The following is a 23,038-nucleotide window of genomic DNA, read 5'->3' on the forward strand; positions in this document are numbered from 1 at the left end:
ACTTCAGAACAGATTACACTGAAATGTCTCAAATTCGATAGCTTTGCCACAACGAGCTGAAATTTTGATGTGGAAGAATGTAAGCAAAGCTGTGTGTAGTTTGGCAAATGGACAGGACTTCTCAATGGGATATCAGTTCAACGTGTTATGCTGTCCTGTCTCTGACCCTGCCTTGTTGCAGAGATGAAGCAGAGCTGAAAAACCTTGTGCTGTTTGTGAAGCGTACCGGGTAATAGTTAATACTTTGATCAGTTATAATCAGCAGAGGTGACAGAATATTCAGAAAGAGCTGAGTGTTACCCCCTAAAAGCCCCAGTTAGTCTCTTCTGTAGTAGTTAAGCAAATATATTCTGCCTGCACAGATTCTTCCCCAGTGTGAAGTGGAAAGTACATTACTTTCCCATCTTAAGCTGCTTTGCAGAATTACTGTATGTTGCTGTCTTACTTTATCCAGGAGTACATATATTTAAAATATTCAGCAAAGTAAACTGGCGTGCCCATATGTAGCCTGTTAAGCCCTTTTGCATGCTACGCCTCTTTATGCAGTCTTACTTTGGCACAAACTTCCTCCCACTGCCATCAGACCGCTATCATGGGCTGAGACAAGTCTTTCAAATACCACAGATTATAAGATCCTTTATGCTGGGTTTTAAATTAACTGTAAATTGTGAGATCATATGCAGAAGAGTCTTAATTTCAAGTTCTTCTGTCCTGCGATCAGCTTGCAAATGAATACTTGTGCATACTGTCTGTATTTTTACTTTGGTTTCTTCATAACAGTTTTAGTACTGTACTGGCATGAAGATTAGTACTTGCATTTGGAGTTTAAGCATTCCTGTGTGAGCAGTCAGTAGAGAGATTTGTTCACTTTACTGCTTTTAAATACTTGGATTATACACAGTTTGTATCTACTCTTTTGTGTGTCATAACAAAGTGCTGTTATCCTCTAAGAGAAGAAACCACACTTAACTCCTCTTGGATTTTTCTTTTTTCTTACTATTTTTATGTTACTTAGAAGATAGATGTACAAGTACATATTAAAATTGGTTCAGCTTGAATCAGGGTAACCAGGCCTTCAGTAAGAATGTTGAAGATGGAATTACGCCTGGATAAAATGAAACAATTTTATGGGATGTCTTGCATGGTTGGCATATTGAAGGAAAAATTGTGAAAACCGTAATGACAGGGAAACTAGTTGAAGTGATATCTGTGAAATAGTATTTATTTTCTGGACCATTAATTATATTGAATCTGAATATGCCGAGTTGATGGTGAGCAAAAGTAGTTAGCATACTGCATTTCTACTGTGGTCCATAAAAAGAAGCTAGTAGCCTTTCCATAAGGTATCCCAGTCAGATGCAAGCCCATCATGGTTACCATCAGCATGCTAGTTGGCAGCTCTGGAAAAGATGAGGACACTCCAGGTCAGAGTGGTGGTGTAGGTATGTTGGCAGCATGTTTCTGAGAAGTGTCTGCTGATGCTTCCCGGATTCAACCTGCCAAGAGAGACAGGTTTTCACTCCTCAAGAAAGCTAATTAAATACTCAGGGTTTAATTCTAGCTTTGATACCTGAAAGATGTCAGACTGTGCCTTCAAGTTTAACCACTCTAGTAAGGAAATAACAAAGAATGACAAACAGTGAGTTACAAAAATCAGTTGACTGAAAGTGACATTATGGACTAAACAACCTCTCTGATGGCTTATTGGTGCGATCTATCAAAGGCAAAGCCACTTTTTTCATGAATTATTTGTATTGCTATTTCCTGGCAATTTGAGTACTGATACTGCCTAGCAATAGGGAAAATTAAAATTTTATTTTTTTTAAATGTACATCTCTCTCACTAGCACTTGACCACCTTTGTTCTGGATCGAAAAGAGGCAATGATTACAGTCGATGATGGAATAAGGAAGCTGAAATTGCTGGATGCCAAGGGCAAAGTGTGGACTCAAGATATGATTCTTCAAGTGGATGACAAAGCTGTCAGTTTGGTGGACTTGGAATCAAAGGTAAGATCTGTGAGTGGCAGTCTCATTTTCAGAGAGAGAGAGAGAGAAAAAGGGAACAGGCAGAAAAATGATGTGCATGAGATTCAGTGTTTTAATTAGCTTATTATCACTTTCCCTTTTTAACTCATGCAGCTTTTCTGAGATCAGGACACTGTATAGTAAGGTTGTCTTTTGTGCTTGATTTTTTTTTTTCCGTTTCCTGGCAGAATGAACTGGAGAATTTTCCTTTAAGCACAATTCAGCATTGCCAAGCTGTGATGAATGCCTGCAATTACAATTCGATTCTTGCGTTAGTATGTAAGGAACCAACTCAAAACAAGCCCGATCTGCACCTTTTCCAGTGTGACGAGATCAAGGTAAGGTTGCAACAGAGATCTGCTGTGACTTGTATGAATAGGGGAAATTTTATGAGTTGGCAAGTTCAGTGAATAAAATCAAATGGACTGATTCATGGCAATAATTCTGTTCCTTTATTCTTATACATGTGCTTTAAGTGTAATGCAGTACGATACCAGTGCTACTTATAGGATGTTAGTAAATGCAGCATAGTGTGTCTTGCAAGAGAGTAGTCCTGTGTGTAAATGGATTCTTTAGTGAATGTGCAAACATGTTGTTACTGTAAATATTGATTCCTCGGCTCTGTAGCTGTTCATTTAGGTTTGCAAATGAGTAAAGCTCTGGAATATGTGTGTGGTTTGCATTCATACTTCCAAAGAAAGTGGTGTAAAATAGTTTTTACTTCTCTCTGATTTGTTTTATAATCTGCAAAGAACCCATTTGACTCCTGAGTTTTAGTTAGTCTTTCCCTTTCTTCTTCTCTTGCTTTCACTGAACAATTAAACTCCCACCTCTCTGCATCTGTGCTCTGCTGGAGAGATAATAAAAAGAGAAATATTACTTAAAGGAGTGTTAAAACAAGTAAAGAGGCTATTTGTCTCAGGTTAAAGTAATTCCTTCAAGCATTAATATTTTTTAATCCATTCTGTAATTCTTCTGTATTTCCAGAATTGTAAATTTTAATTTCTTTGAATTCCAATTGATAATTTCATGAGGACTTTTAAATTCCTTTATAGTATTTCATATTGTTTTACACCAACAGATTGCTGATTATACTGTGTAAATATTTTGAAATTGGTATAGTGAGAATGGTGTGAAGATGACTGGCTAATTGTATAATTAGTTGCACAGAATTTGCTGTTTCAGTGGAAATTGGGATCTTGTGAGAAATCCAGGTGGCATTATTTTAAATAATGTAGCAAACCTTTGTTGAGGTCTGGTTGGATCCAGCTTCCAAAGTGTAGAGATGGTCTCTTTTCTTCAGACTTTTCCTCTTTTGAAGTTGTTCCTCTGTGTATAAATAAAAAATGCAGAGCACTTGGAAGTCCAGGATCCCCCTTTTCTTCTGAGGTAGTGTTTGAGTTTTCAACTATACCCCTACTTGTTTGTTATCCAAAAGACTCGGTTGTTTCGGAAAGGGTAGGTTTTTCTCCCTTGCTTTTTTCCTGCTTTTCATTACCATGAATCTCAGGAGCATCTGCAATAAGAAATTGGTCGAAATCAATAATATTTGTGGTATTCAGTATTTTCTAAAGAAAAAAATATTAAACAATATCAAGAGTATGATTAATGAAATTCCTTTGGGTTTAAGTTTTACAAATCCCCTTGTTTTCTTTGTATTAATTCTTTAATCTTACTGTATTCCTCATCTATAGTCTGTAGTGTAATTCATTATAACTTGAGAAGTCTTTTTGTCCTTGTGGATCCTAAATTCAACAAAGTTTTCTAGTCCCAGCAGAAGTTACGTGTTTCACCCCGAAAGTTACATACCTCTCCATTATGAGGGTACTAAGAAAGACATGGACCTTGTAGAGTGAGTCCAACACTGACAGATTAGGACTTTGACAACCTGTGTAGGAAATTAATTTGTCAGCTGGAGACGTGTAACAGAGCATTCTAAATCCTATGAGAAGCCGTGACCTATTTAGTGCAGGATCTATTAAAATGATGCCTTAGATGTGCATCAAAATTTCACTTGTGGGCCAGCAGTAAAGGCAGACTGCAGTTACAAAGAGGCAGGAACCTGCAAATTAGGAAATGTTCTGAAAAATTAATCTTGTATTAAATCAAAAAGAAATTGGAGGCTATCATTATTTCTTAAAGGGAACTGTATCACTACAAGTTACTGTCCTAATCCTTTATGCTGCTACTATCTGTAATAGATTTTTTATAGTATGTCTTTTCCTTAATATGCTTGGAAAAAAATAATTGCACACATGGATGGGAAAAATAGCTTATTCAATAATGGTTGGCTTAACATAGGTACAGATGTTCACACAAATTTGGTATCTAGATGATATACTCATCTGATGATAATGTTTGAGGTTGGAACAATGACAAAAACACCGACTTTCAGACAAGAGCATTGTGTGTTTCTTCATTCTGCTTATGTGGAAAATAATTTATTCCAGAACTTTAAAATAAATTGGGTTTGATTAGGGAACCCAGAATCTAAAGGTGTCCAGAAAAAAAGAGCATGAGGAGATACAGCTGATAATTGATGGTTTCTGCTTCTGTCTCTTTAGGCTAGCTTTATTCATGAAGATATCGAAAGTGCAATCAGTGACAGCAAGAGTGGGAAACAAAAGAAGAGGCTTGATACACTGAGGTAAATAGCTTTCTTGGCAGTGTATGGGATCACCAAGTAGTGTTACACCATTCAGAAGCTCTCCCAAGTCTGCCTGCTGATTTGTAGTCTTTATTGGTAGTTGATAATATACTTCTAAATCTACCTGTGGAGGCCTCACTTTAAAACTTTGCATGTTCTCTCAGTTCCTAGAATCACTCTTACTTTTCCTGATTCCACCTTGATGACAGGAACAGCTGACATCAACACCAGTTGCTAGAGAACCACGTTGCCTGTCTCAGTTCTGCATATGGGTCAAGTAGTTCAGAACTGAAATGAAAAACATTTATGCCCCATAACTCTTAAGTAAGATTCTGATAAAATCTTGGTATCTAAAGATGTTAAATAAAACAGCAACTGAAGATTGAGTAGTCTTCCCGCCTGTTTAATGATGGTGAAATTCCTTGTTTCCCTAGTAGCAAAAGCTTCTCTGCCAGTAAGAAAATGTGGGGCAAGTGAGTCTGCTGGGTTCAGAGGAGATTAGTGCCACAGAAGTGAGAGGCAGCCAGCAGAGGTATAACAACAAGAGCTCAAATAAATTAGATGCTGGATGGTTATGGTGGTAGTCTGTTGAAAAGTTAATACAGAACTGTGTCCCAGTAGTAACTCTCAATAGCAGTTTTGTGGTCCAGAGAAAGAAGTCTTTGCTGGACAAAAATCATTAAGTAAATATGTCACCATTGTATCAATCCATTTATAACTTAATTACCTATTAAATTCTGATGTACAACTCACAAAGTCTTCCTCAAGTAATGGACACTCCTATAAAAAAACCCAAAATATTGAAGTGTGTCTAACTTTACCTGTGGGTTTAAAATTAAATAAATACACTTTACTGTTTATGAGATACTAAAAACCAAGTATGAGCACAAAGAGGTAATCCAGAAGGACTCAAAGACATTGGATGTGCTGGGAAACTAATGAGATTTACAGAATCACACAGAACCACAGAATGATAGGGGTTGGAAGGGACCTCTGGAGATCATCTAGGGGGAAGATTGTCACAGTCTGTGATAGGATGATACATTTGTATCAAGACAGGATGAGCTACTGAAGCTACTGAAATAAAAAGGAAAGACAACATGTAAATTTAATTTGGTTTGTTGGTAGAGTTTTAAGAAACAGGTAGTTGACCATCTGTCAAATTTAGGGACTAGGTACTCAACTTGTGATGGCTGAAATGTAACTTCTAATGAAATATTTCACAGAAAATGGAAGTCCAGCCAGTAAACTCATACGAATGTAAAAATCCCATCTACTAAACTCAAACCAGCGGCTTGAGTTTACACTTGACTGTGTAAAGTGGCAGGTCTCTAGACATCATGTTTTGTGGCACTCCTTGGGGATTTCCATTGTGGCCAGGTGACAAAGATTTGCTAACCCCATCATGCATTAGGTTACCTACTACGTTTAACACATTTACACTTCATGGTCACGAATACTGCTTGCTATGGTTTGCTGTGGCAAGCCACGGTATGTTCAACAGCAGAAGGGGTCCTTAACAAGCCTCCTTGTGTTCTCTGAGTAAGCACTAGAAAATAGAATGTTTTTGCTTCAAGTGTCACTTCTGGGATTTCTTCTCTTCCTCTAGGATGATATCCAAAGCTGACAACACCATCCCTCCGCCACCACGGGCACCTGCCCCTGTGCCACCAGGGACCGTCACCCAGGTGGATGTGAGAAGCCGCGTGGCAGCGTGGTCTGCGTGGGCTGCAGAGCAGGGGGAGTGTGAGTATTTCTGGGTTCCTGCTGACGCAAAACGTGGTGCCAAACTGGTGGTGTTCTGGGCAGTAGGATTTTATGATCCTCAGTAATAACACAAATAATTCTGAAAGGCTGCTTTCATAAAGATTACAGTAATTGAAACCAGATACAGAAATGGTTACACGAGGGTCACCCCTCTGGCCCCGCTGAGAGCAGAAGGATTATTCTTCCAGTCCAGCCTGAAATGCCCCAAGCCACGGGTTGTCTGATCTAGAGAATAAGACCTGACTCTCATGTCTGTGTTGTCATTTACTTGCACTTAACTGCTTTCTGAATTTCTGTTCAGAGCTGGTTTAATTTGTGTCTAGCTGGGTGGGGAGTTGGATACTGATTTTTAACTGGGGCTTTTTTGTGAACACATTCACAGTGACCAGTACTCTCATAACTCTAATTTAATGATGCTGTCTTCAGTAATATGGAGAGTATAAGCTACATGTCAGATAATTAAAAACAAATAATCAGGGATTAAAAGGTGACTGGAGATCAGCATTATTTATTTATTTTATGTCTATCTTTGTACTGACGTGTATGGCTAGACTAGGTGTTTGTTTCTTTGTTTTTTAAAGCTTTAACCAAGGAATGCTATAGCATTTCTAGTGGGTTTGGACTATTTTTTTTTAAAATCTCTACTGTAAAAATTTTTAGTTTGACCAGATTTCTTTGAAAAAATTGTTCTTTAGAAACAGTAAAGCTTTTTCTGTAAACCAGACTGTAAGGTTAGGGTGAAGCCTTTTCTGGTTTGTTTGGTCGCTGGGTTTTCATTAATATATTTTAATAATATATGTATTAATTTTAATATATATTAAAATTTTAGAATTACAAGTCTTCCTTATTTTTGGTTTTGTAAACTGTCTATCACTCACCACTATGCAAAGAAAGCAAGAAAAATGTTCAGAGAAGTCTGTAACGTTAAGAATGTTTGCCTCTACTAATCTACAGGATTACACCTATTTTGAGTAAAGGCTAGTTTGTTCTTAGCTTGATGTCCCCTCACTTCTGAGAAGTTTCATTTGTCAAGAATGTTGCCGGACCACTTGTTGATCTGAGTTCCTGCAGTCGCTTTTATTCCACTCAGGTGGATCTTTTCTAAATTATATTTATTAAAATGCCACCTGTTGTAATGCAGTGCTTGCCGTTTCTCAAAGTGTTACCCTTGTTTTCAAAGTCACTGACACTGTCCACTGTGAAGTGGAGATAGGATTTCTATTGTGTCATTGTCTCCCATTTCTGTGTTGCCAAGCTTGGCGTACCTTTTTGCTAATTGCATTTTACATCAAAGTTACCTTTAGAGTCATGGTACACTCTTTCTTGCTTACTTCTGCTGGAGTAGCTTGCAACATATTTTGCAAAATGGGATGATTTCTCCTTATGTTGTACTTACAACCTGCCACTTTCTGTTGTGATTTTTTTGATTCAGACTCTGGTACCACACTTTTGTGGTTAACTTCATTTATGCAGCTAAATTGACTGAAATAATACAGCTAAGCGCTTTTGTGAGGCTTGACTGGATCATGCATTAGGGTGCAAGATTTTCAGGTTTTGTAGAGTCACTTGCCAAGTGAATGGTACAAACAGTTTTTTTCATCATTTTCCTAGAGTAGTATGGTTTAAATTATAAGCTGTACAGGAAGTGTTGGTTACTAATTCTGCATATACGGATGTCTTATTGTCTTCTTCCTTTTTCTGCAGTCGAAAAACATAGACAATACCATGATCATGAAGAAACAGCAGAGATGATGTCAGCCAGGATTGACAGAGATGTTGTAAGTGGGAAACTACAAGTAATATTGCTTAATGTCTGTGAATCTTGCAGTTCTGCTTGGTGGGAAGACTTTTTTCCACATGGGAAATTCAGTTCTGGAGAAAAGCTTTCCAGGCAGTCTGTGTTTCTCTGGTCAGAAAAAATAGGTGGTAGCAATTTGAATGCCAATGTAAAACTTTCTGCTGTGAAAAGCTAGAAATATAACTGGGAATTTTGCATGGTAGACTAAATTCAGCAAATTATCTAAGGATAAAAAAAATCGATCAAGTTAGTGGAATTTAGATATGTGCAATATCTGGAAAATAAACAGCTGAGTACAGGTGTGTGTATGTAACAGATGTATGTATATAACCTAAACTTTTCTTGCCTGTAAGCGACAGCATTGGGTAAATCCTGTGATGTATACAATATCAAATATAGCCCAGTTTGTTAGTTATAGCTTTCTACTTTACCACTCTGCTGTTTCCCTCAGTAGGGTCAGAGGGTCTTGAGTAAAGCACATTGGGACCTACTGAATTGCTGTGTATATGTTTTCCCCAGGGGCCCATTCATTCTTCTCCACTTGCTCTTTGAAAACAATTCTTTGAGGAGCACTTCTCTATAAAACTATATTCATTCAACAAATGGCTTAATGCTTTGTACTAAAGGAGATTATGAAGTTACACTGTTTAGGAAAATGCTGTCCATTCCAGTAATTAGAATTTTTTTCATATGCTGTGAGAGAGCATGTGACGTGCAAGCAGATTGTGTAAGTGCAATCTGAATTTAATAATCTTGTTGCTTATATTAAAAAAAACTCCCAGTGGCCCTAGGTTTTTAAAAATCTAAGATTTACAATGCTTTACAGGTGTGTAAACTACATATGAAATGTTCTAGTGTGAACTTTGTCCTGAGGAAGCTGTTTGTGTCTGAGTGTGTGGTCATTTTGACTTCTGAAGTATTTCTGCCATAGACTCGGTAGAGAAAACATTACTTTTCTTTGCTCCCATAGCAAATTCTGAACCATATTTTGGATGACATTGAGTATTTTGTTACCAAACTTCAAAAAGCTGCTGAAGCTTTTGCTGAACTTTCAAAGAGGAAGAAAACTAAGAAAAGTAAAAAGAAAGGACCTGGAGGTAGGATTTCTTACTGCACACAATTCTGTTTCTCTAAGGATCATCGAAATAGCTAGCAAATGTTTCTTTGTGTTGTTTTTTCGTTAATGTACTGATTTTCTTTCCTTCTGGGCACAAAAAAATCCTATGCAGTGTATTCTTAAAAGTAAGTCTATGGAAATCATTTTCTTGAAGTCGGTGTTAAATGACTAGTTAGAGGTGTGACTACAGAATATGCCCACTGTTGTGGTTCTCTATTTACAAATTCTGCAAGTTGTTAAATTTATTATGTTGTTATTTATTAAATGTGTGTGTTTAATATATCTGTAATATTTATAGAAGTTATATACCATGTAAATGGACATGTAAAAATCTCATTTTGTTCACCAGAGGGAGTTCTTACCCTCCGTGCAAAACCACCACCTCCAGAAGAATTTGTTGACTGCTTCCAAAAATTCAAGCATGGCTTTAATCTTCTGGTGAGTGACTACTGGTGGATATGGTGGTGTGAGCTATGCAATAAGATGAATGTTTTCTGGGATGACTGATGTTCAGTATAACACAATCTTTGTTTTTCCTACCACTACAAAGCAATTTGGGTGTCAGTTCTGCTGCATTGGTTTTCCTACATCTTAGTCCACTAGTATGAAATAAGGAAGTAAAATTATGGTGAAAGACAGAAGAAAGAAACAATAATGTGATGGATTTGCTTTGTAGTTTAGTCAGTTTTTCTTGGAGGTTCCTGCTACTCCAGATCATGTGGATGCTTTATTGTTGACACCCCGAGGGAGCTGCAGAAGTTAATCTTGGTTTGGGGAATGCATTAATCACGTTTTCTGCCTTCTGCCTAGCTTTCCCAGTGCCTTCTCCACGTAGAGAAACCTTGTGGGTCTTTAAATGCTTTAGTGCTGCCAGCCATGCAGAGGTGATCATGCCATACAGGGAACTGCGAGCCTGCATCTGGGTAGCCTTGGTCTCCACTGCTCTTTCAGAAGGATCCTCCTTGAGAATGCTAATATACATGGAAATGTAAACTACTTTGGTCCTTGTTTGGGTACACAGGAAGACAGCTCAGCTGATAAGTGGCTTGTCTTGGACTTTCTCCTTTTCCTTCTCCATCCAAGGCTGATCTGAGGCAAGAGCAGACCTGGCCACCTGTGGCCTAGGTTAGCATTTTTGCTTAGGGATGCTGCTCCTCAGGTTCTCTACAGTGACTAGATGAGTGTATTGTTTTTCAGTGTAATTGTGTTTCTTCTTTTCCTGGTTCTTTAAAGCCTTCTTCTTGGGAAATTTTGAGTTTAAATCATAAAAGAATTTGTAGGATTGTCTGTGAGGATCACAGCTCTGTTGCATGCTTGCCAGCATCACCAGCTGTGGCTTTAATTTAGTTTTATTTAGCTATGCCCATCAGACTCTGTGCTTATTGTCGTCATTATATAGGACCTTTCTGGCCTCAGAATACTCCATCCGACAAATTGCTGTTGCTTAATAGGTTCTCAACAAGAAGAGATGCTAATTCAAGAGCCTTCCCCTGGCATCTACTCTTCTGCAAGTGCTATTAAAGGAAGGCAGCAAGTGGGACACCTTAAAAGCATTTTCCTTCAGATACTGTCTGTCTTCCAGTGGCTGGGGAAGCTCTGCCAATGAGGAGAATTGCTCTTGCCTTCACTGAATCTGATCAGCTTTTTTCTTCCTCATGGGGAATTAATTCTGATTTCAGGGCTTAGGAGATATTTAGTAATGTTAAGAATATGTTTTGTTTGGTTGGTTTTTAAATCCTAAATCAAATGCTGTGATTCTAACCTTAAAGGATTACAGGGTCGGTGGGTGAGGTGGGAAGCAGAGACAGAGTGGATGGCTTAGAACATGTTGATTCTTCTTGGTAATAGTGCTTGTAATACTAATAATTTTTCTTTTGTTACCTCTTACTGTGTTCTGCATTTAGATTAGTTTTTTACCCCAAGAACAATGCGTGTAGCTTTGAATCTTTGTCTTGTGGGAAGAAGCAGCAGTTCTTGTTTTTGGTGCTCAGCAGGACCATAGTTTCTAGTGTTGCTCTTGAGCTGTGCTGTGACAGTGCTTTACTTCAGCATCATTGCAGGAGGAGAAACAAAAGCCTTAAATTTTTCTGCCTGGTGTTTTATGTCAGACATGGAGAACTATATAAAACAAAATCTAGTCTAAAAATAAAAGAGTACCTAGAAGAATAAAATCTTTGCCAGTAGAATGGAGGTTGTTTTAAAACACCATGATGGAAACTCATAGAAAATGCCTACCATCCATCAAAAAAACCCAAAAGTGAGCTGTTATGACTGAAGAACAATGTCTAGGAAATTATTAGAATTAAAAATACATTGTCCTTCTTTCTTCATTCTGGAAGGCTAGATGCAAAAGTAGAATCAGACTAGCCAAAAGCAATTTGAGGAACAGACAGCAAGATGTAATAAAAACTGCTATAAATTTTAAAAGACATTTTGGCATGTTTCTTACTTCTGGAGCCTGCAGGGCCAGTGAATGATCAGTAAATAAGATAAATTCTCCAAGAAGCTGTATCAGAGAAAGTATATGTTTTTTTAATGCATATATTTACTTGGAAAAGCTTGATAGTGGACAGCATGTTTGTTCATAAAACCCATTTTATATGAGAGGCACAATAGATTATGTTTCAAATTGAAGAATTGGTAATGGATTAAAGAACAGCAAATCAAAATGGTAAGTTACAGGCAGATGAGTAGAAGCTCTGCCATTCATCTGTTTCGTCCAAAAACTAAGTCAGCAAGCCACACAGTACGGTGTGTATCCTCTCTCAGATTGTGCTGGTTTTTTTGCAGAGGAAGAGAATTGATTAAGGTAATGTGAATAATCTTTAAAGTCATTCCAAGGATCTGAGGGACTATGACAGCCAGGTGCCCCTGGAAAGCAGTTTGTAAGACACGCATCTAGCAAACCAAAATAATGTCCACAAATCCATCAATTCTTTGATTTTGTGTCTAAAACACATCCAGCAAAGTTGGACACCCTAACGTTCTTAAAAAAACTGAGCTACTGTGAGGCTGAATGTAGCCTCCTAGGTTCTTGTTTGGTGAAATAGAAAAGAAATTACAGGACTAAAATGTTGGCTCTCAAAATGCAGTAAATTCAGTTGTGAAGTCCCACAGCTGCCTCTGCAGATGCCTTTGCTGTCCAACATATTTACAAGTGTTCTGGTAAACGATGAGTGTAGAGTCTACAAATGTGGAAATACCTCATGATAGCAGATAAAGTGACAGATGAAATTCAATATTGACAGATATGGTAGTGTCATGGGTAGGTAGGTATAAATCTCATATATAGAACAGATCAGAACAAAATGTAGACATAATACAGATTCCTGTGAGAACTTTGTCAATGTTCAATGGTGATCAATCAAGCAAGTGTTAAGAATCATTGCGGGGGTGGAAGATAATTAACAAGTGGAGAGCATCAATATGCCACTATGTTCCCTGGCCTTATTTTATTCCCAGTGTAACAGATTTGAAGAAGGTACAGGTAGGGCAAGAATGCTCAAAGGAATTCCTTTAGCTTGGAAAAGACCAGAGGAAGAATGTAAGAAATCTATAAATGGTTATAAGCATTGCTGGAGAAAGCAAGTAGGGAAGGATAGCTCAGCTTTCATTTGGAAAAGGACTACAGGATACTAATGAAACTAAGAGGTGGAAAATTTCCAAAGGAGATGCTTCTTTACAAAGCATATAAATCAGTTCCAGAACTTCTTGCTTTGCACAATAGGTGCTGAAGTTGCTTGGGGATTCAAAAGCAATTGGGCGAATGACCACTTACACTTAGCAGATGTTGCAGACAAAACACAGGGCTTAGGCAGACCCTAGCCTGAAAAGGAATGGCCTTTATTTTGTGTAGTATGTCTTGTCATGATAGTTTCTAAAAATTTATCTTTTTCGCATTTCTTCAGGCCAAATTAAAGTTCCATATCCAGAATCCCAGTGCAACTGAACTGGTTCATTTTCTTTTTACTCCGCTACATTTGGTAAGGTTTTATAATTTTCTCAATGTTTCCTGTAGAACTCTTGTCTTCATATGCTCTGTAACCTTTTCAAGGATAGCAAGATTGAAATGTTTTGTCCCTGGACAGTAACTAAGGAGAAATGTGTGTATCTCAGAATGAGGTTCTCTTTAGAAAATAATTTATATCCTTTTATGTGTGTATTCCCATCTATTAAATTTATTTATTTAAGTCATCTTTAGCTTTGTGTGTTACACTTTGCCATTTTAAGTTTTAGTTAACAACAAAAAATTGAAATCATTTACATAATGCAGGAGGAGACTTGAAAGCCTAGCCATGTGTCTATTTAATGCAAGTATGTGAAGTTTTGATCAGTAGAGCTAAAGTAACATTGCCAACAGCAGTTCTGCAATGAATGGTTTAGTTAATGTGTATGACATAAAGATGCATTATTAGCTTCCCAGAGTTTTGGGAAGGAGTGTGTGTGGGTTTTTTGTGGGTGTAATAGATGTTTCCTAGTAGCACTGTAGGTAATATTACAGTAACTTCCTTACTGACAATATGTATGTTCTTTGTATAATTTTAATACTTGGATTTAGGTGGTACAGACAACTGGAGGTCCAGAGCTTGCTGGTACAGTACTCAGCCCCCTCTTAACAAAAGATACGATAGACTTCCTGAGATACACTGTCACCAGTGAGGAAGGACAGTTGTGGATGTCATTGGGTGATACATGGACAAAAGCCAGGTGAGAAAAAGCCTTTGCATATTTTAGAGATCATCTCTAAACTCCAAGTTTACTAATGTCATCTTAACCCGGTTATCCACCCCACCACCCCCCCCCAGTAAACTCAGTATTAATTTTTTAAGCTTTGGTCTCTTCAGAACTGTTCTTTGACGTTTTTGGAAAGGAGCTCTTTAGCCTCAGTGGGATTTGGGAGTTGTGTGATTTCAGGGATCTCAAGGAGGGAGAAAATGCAGACAGAAGTTTTCTGTTTAGGCCATGGTATCAGAACCTGTTGACATAACCTCTTGCATTAATTTTTTCTGATCTGTCCCTTGCATGCTTCCAATTGGTTTTCACCATTATTTTGCCAACCCAGATATCTGGAATTCTTCAAAAATCAATTTGAAGAAGCTGCAAGAAAAGGTGATAAAATATTGGAAGATCAGGATACAGATTTCTATTTTCAATTTCCAATAATCATCAGAAGCTAAACACTGGCAGTGTCTTTAACTTCTTCAAAAGTATCATAATTCTGTAAAGAAAATGCTTATATTTTTAAAACAATGTTTATTGACCGAACCATGTTACATGTGCATGCCCTACTCATTGCATTTAATGAATTCATTATTATAGTTAGGCTTAGCTAAAAATGAACCACTGTTGCATTTGTTGGTTTTGAGGTAAGTATATGATTTGAAATGGCTTTCAAGGGTAAATAGAACATGCAAAAGAAAAAGCTTAGATTAGTGAGGTGCACTTTGTAATCTGTGGTAGATAAGTGCATTCAATAACGTTTGAGTATACAGTCACTTGGGCTGGAAATGCATCATATATTTTGTGTTTATTCATCGTTGCTTCTAGACTTCAAATTAGAACACAAGCACCTACTAAGTGGATGATTTCTTTGATTAATTGTTTGATTAAAAAGTAGTTGAGTGTTTTGCTGACAAGGAAGGCTGCATAGAAGGCCCTAGAGCATGGAGTGGCAAACATCCTTAGAGAAGGGAGGAGACTGAAATGCAGGTTGTTCCCTTCCTTGATCACACTTTGCTGCAAGGCCAGGAATGTCCTAATCCATCATTTGGGCCTATTGTTCAACCTGCTACTAGAAAATGAGCTGGAAACAGGAATTGCAGCTCCTTGTGATTGCCAGGGAGCTTACCCCAGAAAAGCACTGTTCACTTGCCTTTTCTCACGTCAAGCTCTGTGGGCTTCATAGCAGCTTGTGGTGGGATTGGCAGTGGAAATTGCCTCACAGCACGGGAGCCCAATGCAGGGAAAAGAGATCACTGGGTAAAATAACTGGGTTCCTTGTCTTGGGTACTTTCATCATCATCATTTGTTTAGTGCATCCTGAAAAAAGTTTAATCGAAAGAGAAGTAGCTCATATTGGGCAGTGAAAGATGAAGCACTTGTGATTCAGTTGGTTGTACCTGTGCAGATTAAAAGTGGTGGTTTGGTCGTCCTCAGTATCCAGAGGTACACTGTGGTGTGGTGTAGACAGGGAGGTGAATGATAGATTCCAAGGGTTACTCACCTAGCTCAGGCCTGCTAATGTTGCTGACTGCTCCTGCAACTTGTGTGACTGGCAGCATTTGTCTCTTAATTTTGAGTACTGTCAACAGTAAGATTATTAAGAGACTGTAATGTACGTTCCCATTTCTGCTGTGTAGTTATAACACTTTATATTGTGGGACAGTGTGTTATGTATAGTCCAAGGGCAGAGCATGAAAGTGGGGATTTAAGTACATTGCATTACAGTAGGGAAAGCTTAATGGGGCTGTGGAAAGTAACACAGTATTTTAAAAAGATCAATCTGGACTGTAAAACAGTGATGTGATGATAATTCTTGTGTCTCAGAGCATGTAGAGTTGGGGATTTTTGTCAATAAAATCTATTGTTTAATTTATTTATTCTCTTCAGTGTAGGTAAGTTTCCATGCTTTATACATGCTTTCAAGCTTTCTTGTAAAGATAGCTGTTTCTTTGAAATCTGCTGTTTTCACACAAATAGAGCATTGCAATATTTTTTCCCACCTAACAATTAAAACAAATCCTAGATTAGTTTGTGATCGATTCTTCTATTACTCATCCTTTACCACAAGACAGAAATGTGTTGTCTTCTACCACTGACGAGTCCCTATGGCAAGAGCAGTATCTTTCTGCAGGGTACAACAGGGAGCATAGTTGTGGTTAATAAATGTTTTCAGATGTGTTTAGGACAATTCTGCCCGTACTGTTATCCCAGCCTCTCCTCTCTACTAATCAAGATTCTAAAGCATTTCACTTTATAGGAAACCTCTTAAAACAGTATTTATATGGCCCTTGTTACAGATCTCTAATTTACTTTCCATACAGAGCGGACTGGCCCAAAGACCATTTTATTCCACCTTACGTCCCCCGTTTCCGGAATGGTTGGGAACCTCCTTTGCTAAACTTCATGGGAGCTCCAAAGGAGCAAGAACTCAATCATTTGGCTGAGTCCGTGGCAAACGTTGCAGAGCAACAGCGGAAGCAAGAAATGAAAAGACTGTCAACTGAGGTAGGTTACCTGTGACGACGGCGTTTTGTAAATTAACTGAAGGCAGCACCAACTGCTTCCTTCACAATGAAAATATTCTGTGACATTGTTGGGGTAACCATGCTGTGACATCTGCTAGGGCAGCGCAAACTCAGTGTACTTACATTAAAGTTAGGTGAAACCGCATACCTCTTCAGCCACTACAAATGCAATTATGAAAAGTACAAGGCTTTTGCCTACTTTAATTCTTGTACTTGGTGTACTTTTCCACCTCAATTGGCAGGACAGTCCAAGCCCCTGCTGTTAAGTTTGACTCTTCATCTGTGCCTTCAGATCCCATTGATTCTGATTATATAATCTTTATGCAGAATTTGAACCAAAGTGTTCTCAAATGTGTGTCTGTACACAGACTCACCATGAAAGAAACAGCACTTTTAAAGGAATTTTGGGTTTAAGCTACTTCTTCAGAAATGTGGAATTTAATACTTCTTTATTTCTTGATACTTTTACTGTATTGCAAGAAAGTATTCAGAGGTCAGGGTATTTGTCTCAGATGAGTTCATCTTACATTGTTTATTGGATGCTGTGGGATGACTTGTTTATGCAGAGCAATTCTCATACTGGAGATAGCAAAGCTTCTGCAGCAAAAGTTTATCAAAACTACTCACAAGAAGCTTGTCAAAATAAAACTTTTTTTCTCATTAAAATCTCTTTTAATAAAAAAAAGAAAGTCTACTCAACAAGAGAGATGAATGAATTAGGTAAAAAGTCTGCCAAGCAAAGGAGGATAACATGGGACATATTTGATTACTTAAAACACTGGCTTTATGCCTAACAAGATATACAAGAGTAAATGTACCAAAACCTAATTTATTGCCTGTGATTTATTTTGAGCAAAAAGGCATTTAGTGAATTTAATGGGCGCAGTAATGTGAAATGTAGCTGTTGTTATTGCTGTCTCCCCTTTCCCTAGTCGTCTCCCAAAAATGCCTCATCAAACATTGTCTCAGTGTTTCATTCCTGCTCTACATTTCCATGCAGGCTTTTTTTTTTTTTTTACATAGTGTTCCTTCTGAAGTTTTTTTGAGGGTTTTTTTAACAAAAAGTATTCCAAAAAGAGCAACATTATTTTTTCTCGCCTGGTAATGGTAAGAAATAAATTTAATATTTATATATATAAAATAAGTTATGACAAATTTGGAGGGGAAAAATACATTGAGGGATTTTGGCTGCTTCTATTTCAGGGATTGATTTCATACTCTTTGGTGGGATTTGTAATTGCTTGTGCTGATTTGGCATCTTCATCTTAATCTTCGAAAGACAAAAAGCCCAGTGATCCCAATTCATTTTAGGTGTTGGTGTGCATGGCCCCTGGAATTGCAAGCCTTGGTTTCATAACTGTTGCTGTGATTTCCCTGTGGTCTTGGATAAGTCGTGTAACCTTGGTACCTTGGTTGCCTGAGATGGTGCCTCCACAGCATATCCCTAGGGGGGGAAACATGGAGCTGCTTAATAGTTGTGAAATGATGTAGGTGCTCAGCTGGAGAAAGCTGCAACAGCGCAAAATGTTTGTCTGCAGAAAAGGGCTGCCCTGGAGTGGGTGATACCAGAAAAATTCCTCTTCTGTAAGTCTGCTGTAACAGCTTGTTCAACTGAGGATGCTGGAAAAATGAGAATTTAAGCATTGTGTCTGGTGTGACTTGCCCTCCAAGGACCAAGACTGCATGTGGAGAGCTGTGCTGTGCTGGGGGTGGAGACGGGGGTGGTGCTGCTGCCCTCCCTGCTGGATGTGGACTGCTCTGGCATCTGGCAAAGAGCTTTGGAGGTTCCTCCTCAGGAGAAACCTTTTCTTCTTTTTTTTTTTTCTTTTCCCGTTCCTGAATTTTAAGATGTAGCTGCACACAGAGCTCCCACCAAAGGGGTTTCAAGGTGGAGTCAGTTCAGCAATGAGGACTTCAGATGAAACAATGGGGAGCTGGTGATAGAGAGTCCATTAAGGCTAAGGCGATGCAACTAATTTGCGTCTTAAGTAAAATGAGTCCCTGCTTTCTGGGTACTTTATGGTGTAAGGTATAAGCTAGATAATACTTAAGAGTTTTTTCCAAGATATATTAATAACATAATTTTAAAGAATATTCTGTGTAGGTTTTGTGTGGTTTTAATTTATTTTCATAAACCCTCAGCCCCCTTGGCAACTGTCTCTCTGTGCCAGGTCAGATACTTGGAGGCAGAAATTAGGTGAGTGGCTTTTCTGTAGCCACACAGGCAGAAAACAAACAAACAAGTCAGTGCCACCACAAAAAAAGCCCCAACACCAAAAAACCCAAGCCGGGTTTAGAGTTTTGGCAATTTCTAATGAATCTCAGCTGTTCTAACTTGTGCAGCTGGATGGTGGTGTAAGGAAATGATCCAGAACAAGCAATTTAAATATTTTAATCTCCAGAAATGGGTTGCTTAACTTGTTTTTGAGGAATGGTGGATAAAAAAATCTTGCTTAAAAGCAGAGTATTGTTGCTGGATACAAGTTTGTGGGGGTTTTCTTAAGGCCTGGTGTTTAACAGGAATTTCCTAAAGCCTTGAATATTCTTAAATATATACTTGTGATAAATTGTGACTATTTAATTAAAATCCTTAATTATACCAACTCTCATACTCCTTTCTGCATTACTACTTTGACTTTAGTCTTCTTTGACTATAGTCATGTTCAGAGAGAGTGTGACATAAATGAGCCACTTGGTACTCTGGTCCTGCAGTAGTGGTACCTGCTTGGTAATTTTACTTGCCAGGTTTTATTTCTTGTATGGACTTACTGCTAGCCATGCAGAGATTTCTGGCTTTAAGTGTACAGAAGCTCGAAGGGGTTTCTTAGTGTCGTTTGTTTTAAAGCCGTTCAGCCATTGCGTGTAAGTTGTGTTGCTGTAGTGATACCGGAGAGAGGACACGGACCTTGCCCCAGAGAAATGTTTTTCTAAAGAATTTCCACTGCAATATTAATGCAGTGGGATGACTTAGGATAGAAATTCTTTTATTCTTATCCTTTTGATCTCCCTGTTTATGTATTTGAAATGCAGAAGTTATTAAGTTTTCATAGCAGAACGGCGAGCACCTGAGGACGTGTAAATGCTGACAGGGACCCTAGGGCTGCTGGATTAAGTGAACTAGGCCGTGCTGCTCATGACACTAATCCACTTTGTGGCTTTGTTTCTTTTTTGTCTTCCAGCCTCCCAGTGTTCCCGACTACCCCCCGTCCGATGGGTATGCATTCAGTAACACAGTTTACAAAAGAGGGCCTCTGCTGGACCAGGGGGCGGCTGTGGCTGCCTTTAAGCAAACTGTTAGCCGACATGTAGATAGGTAACACTGAATCAACGGCGTACGTGGTGCTGTGGATAACTGTCCCGACTTAGTGCTGTTGGGGTGGTGGTGTCTGTAATTACCTCTGGGTGTGTCTGGATCATTATTTCTCTGGGGAAGCGATTCTGGTTTTCTAGTAGTGGGTTTTCTGCTTTTGCTTCTCTAAGGCACACTGAGGCTCGTTGGGTATGATTTCTGTGAAGCTGCCCTGTTTATGTATGCCATTTAATTGACGCTTTTGTAGAAAATGAAATGCTGGCATTCCGTCCTGATTGAGAACAAAGAATCTTCGTTTGTGTTTGAATTTTTACATCTGCTTTATTTCATGTTTTTAAAAATAATACTCACTCTTTTCAGATCTGCAAAGAATGACAAGTCTGCTCTGAGATTCATCTGTCCTTGCTTTCAGTGATTGTTTGATTTGTTTAGCTGCTCACTTAGTGCTACATACTCTCCTGCCTTTTGTTTTCTGGAATGGTGCATAAAAATCCACTTTCAGAATAGTAAATCCTCTTTTCTTCAATTTTCTTTCAAAAATTCGAAAAAATTGTAAAATTATATAAAAAAAAAAGGTCTGAAAGGTTTGCATAGCAACCAGTGTCTTTTTGCACATCATCTTTCATCCCCTTCACTGTAGCCAAAATCTGAATAACTTGACAAGATCAGGTGAGGTGATCCTTGGTGTCTTGGCCTTGACTGGGGAGAATTTATACCAGCATGAGCTGTGGAAGTAAATCTGTAAAGCCATGTTGGAATTACTCCCCTGTGCCGAACTGTATTTCATATACACCATACAAACAGTATTTTGGCTTATGTGCCAAGGAAGCTGTTTCAGATAAGTTTTTTGGGGTCAGATTGCTGTTTAAACAGCATTCATAAAACTCTTTTGATTAAAACCTTTGTATAATCCCTAGTTTTGACCTATGTGCTAAAAGATCCTGTTGTTAATCTGCGTGCATACAGATTCCCTTTTGGTGTGCAATTTGAAGACTCAATTCTTTTCCTGAACTTTGGATTTCTTCCTCATAACACCAACAAAGCAATAGTAGTCATCTCTTAATCATTTTCTCCAACTTGGTTACTTTTTGGGTTCTTGTTTCAGGACCAGGCAGCTTGAAATCTAGATGATCTGTACTCTGAATTCCTTTTTCTCTTATCCTGTAATGTGATAAGACCTGTTTTGTCCTTTCAGAGTAAGAGTATTCCATGCAAATGTTGTTGCCTCCATTTCAGGTTTAGAGAATGAGTCTTATTGCACTGAACTATTGATATCAGTGTCTCTGGCTGCAACCAAAAGAGTTACTCAGGCCTTCTTTGTGGTGGGTAAAGAGAAACGGGTGTTTCTAAGGAGCAGTTTCATGTAAGGTGAAATTAGTGTTTTGAAAGATAGGAAAAGAGACATGCTGTAGTGGTGTCCATTTCTCACTGCTGATTGTAGGAAGGAGTCTAGATGTCTGGTACCGATGCAAACATCCACAGAGTGCCCCTCTCTGCCAGTCTGCTCCACACGATACAAACTTTGTTGATGTTAATTGTCTTGGGACACATAATACATGCCTGGTAGGAGCTCAGTATTGGGGGAAAGCTGTTAATATGTATTGCCTCAAGTAACTTCCATTTAAAGAAAAATTATAAAGCATCTGTGAAGAGGCAGGTGAAGTAGGTTTGGAGGAGTGAGAAACTCAATCTGTCCCATTCAGCATTGTTTGCTGGTCTTTGTTCAAAGCTGGCATTCCTAATGAGCAGTTCACAGGCAGTGACTAAGCCACCTACTACTTTCTGAGGGACAGGTAGGTTACACCTTGTCCAGGGAAATTTTAATCACAGGGAACTTCAGTGAGCATTATTCCTGCGTGCTAGGGCCTCCAATAAGGTAGGTGTGTTTTCCTTGGGTGATGTAAAATAAGTGTTGGGATCTTAAATTTTTAGTGTGATATTATGTATGTTGGGGACTCTCTCTGATGCTGAAAGAGCACTGAATAGTTTTTCAGCAAGCTGCATGGTGCTTTGCAGTCCTGTGTAGATTGGTTTTGTGCTGTCATTTGAAGAAAACTTGGAAGTCTGTGCACTCCAGTAGGCTCTTGAGGCAATGTGCACTGGAGAACAAGAGGGCTGCGGTTATGGTATGTCTGATAGGCAGGAAGAAAACACAGGGGTGGATGGAAAGAAGGAAGGAATCACAGAATTGTAGGGGTTGGAAGGGACCTCGAGAGATCATCAAGTCCAACCCCAAAGGAAGGCAGGAAATGTTGAAACTGTTTGTGCCTCGAGTAAACTGTTTGGCTCATTAATCTGGGCTTGAAAAATTATGGTCTCTTCAGAAGCATACAGACATTGCCCAGACCGTGTTCTGGAGATGTTGCTGTTAATTGCAACAGAGAGGATAAAACTGAAATCTAAGCATTTTTTAAAATTCTTCCTGAGTTATATTTTTTGATGGGATCTAGATAGGTAGGTGTGGACGAGATAGGAAGACACAGTGAGTGAAGTGAGTTTGGAAAGGCAGCCTAAAAGTAGAAGTACCTTCAGGGTCACATTAAACATATTCCCAAGATAGTAAGAAAGGAGTTCAAAATTACATGAATTTTGAATGGGTAGCAGAAAGAATGTGAATTGCTCACACAGCTTTCAGCCTTACAACAGCTCTTCTGCAGACTGGGGTTCATGCCTTGTTTTTTTACTCTCTCCTTAAACACTGTCAGTGTTTTGTCTTTCTTTCAAAAAGAATCTTTTGATCTGAATGTGATGACTCTTTCTTTGTTCTGCTCTTAAGTCAAGTGAGACAGTTCTCCACAGCCGCACAATAGCTAGGTAACTGCTGGGTTGCTCGGGCAGACCCGGGGCCCACGGTTACGCACCACCAGCATCAGCAAACACCTCCATTTGTATCCCTGTACTGTGATGTTGTGTGTAACATTTCAAGCCATTCATTGCTTCATGTTTTCAATATCTGTTTGGGGGGGAATGTAACGTTACTATCTGGTGTGTATTTAAGTTGTGAGGGTAATTTGCAATAAGTGAATAATGTTACTATTTCTTTTGGGCTTGTTTAGAGGGGGATGTGGGGCTCCTCAACTTGAGTTTTTGGTTGTTTTGGGTTGGTTTTTTTAACAAGTCTTTCTT

The 23,038-nt window shown here is 38.6% G+C and overlaps 1 protein-coding gene across 3 annotated transcripts in view; it reads left to right on the plus strand.

Annotated features, from left to right (window-relative positions):
• The first annotated feature begins 1,867 nt into the window (after positions 1-1,867).
• EPS8 (EGFR pathway substrate 8, signaling adaptor) overlaps positions 1,868-23,038 on the plus strand; it is a 39,756-nt gene continuing 18,585 nt past the window's right edge. For all 3 annotated transcript variants that reach the window (XM_084261003.1, XM_084261002.1, XM_084261001.1), the window contains exons 1-11: positions 1,868-2,008; positions 2,215-2,364; positions 4,591-4,673; positions 6,283-6,419; positions 8,145-8,218; positions 9,209-9,335; positions 9,705-9,793; positions 13,264-13,338; positions 13,914-14,062; positions 16,399-16,582; positions 19,782-19,915. In XM_084261003.1, the coding sequence (XP_084117129.1) occupies positions 1,883-2,008; positions 2,215-2,364; positions 4,591-4,673; positions 6,283-6,419; positions 8,145-8,218; positions 9,209-9,335; positions 9,705-9,793; positions 13,264-13,338; positions 13,914-14,062; positions 16,399-16,582; positions 19,782-19,915 (1,328 nt within the window). In that variant the 5' untranslated portion in view covers positions 1,868-1,882. The remainder of the gene's footprint in view (positions 2,009-2,214; positions 2,365-4,590; positions 4,674-6,282; positions 6,420-8,144; positions 8,219-9,208; positions 9,336-9,704; positions 9,794-13,263; positions 13,339-13,913; positions 14,063-16,398; positions 16,583-19,781; positions 19,916-23,038) is intronic.

This window comes from Gallinula chloropus, assembly GCF_964237585.1.
Source record: "Gallinula chloropus genome assembly, chromosome: 1".
Taxonomy (NCBI): domain Eukaryota; kingdom Metazoa; phylum Chordata; class Aves; order Gruiformes; family Rallidae; genus Gallinula; species Gallinula chloropus.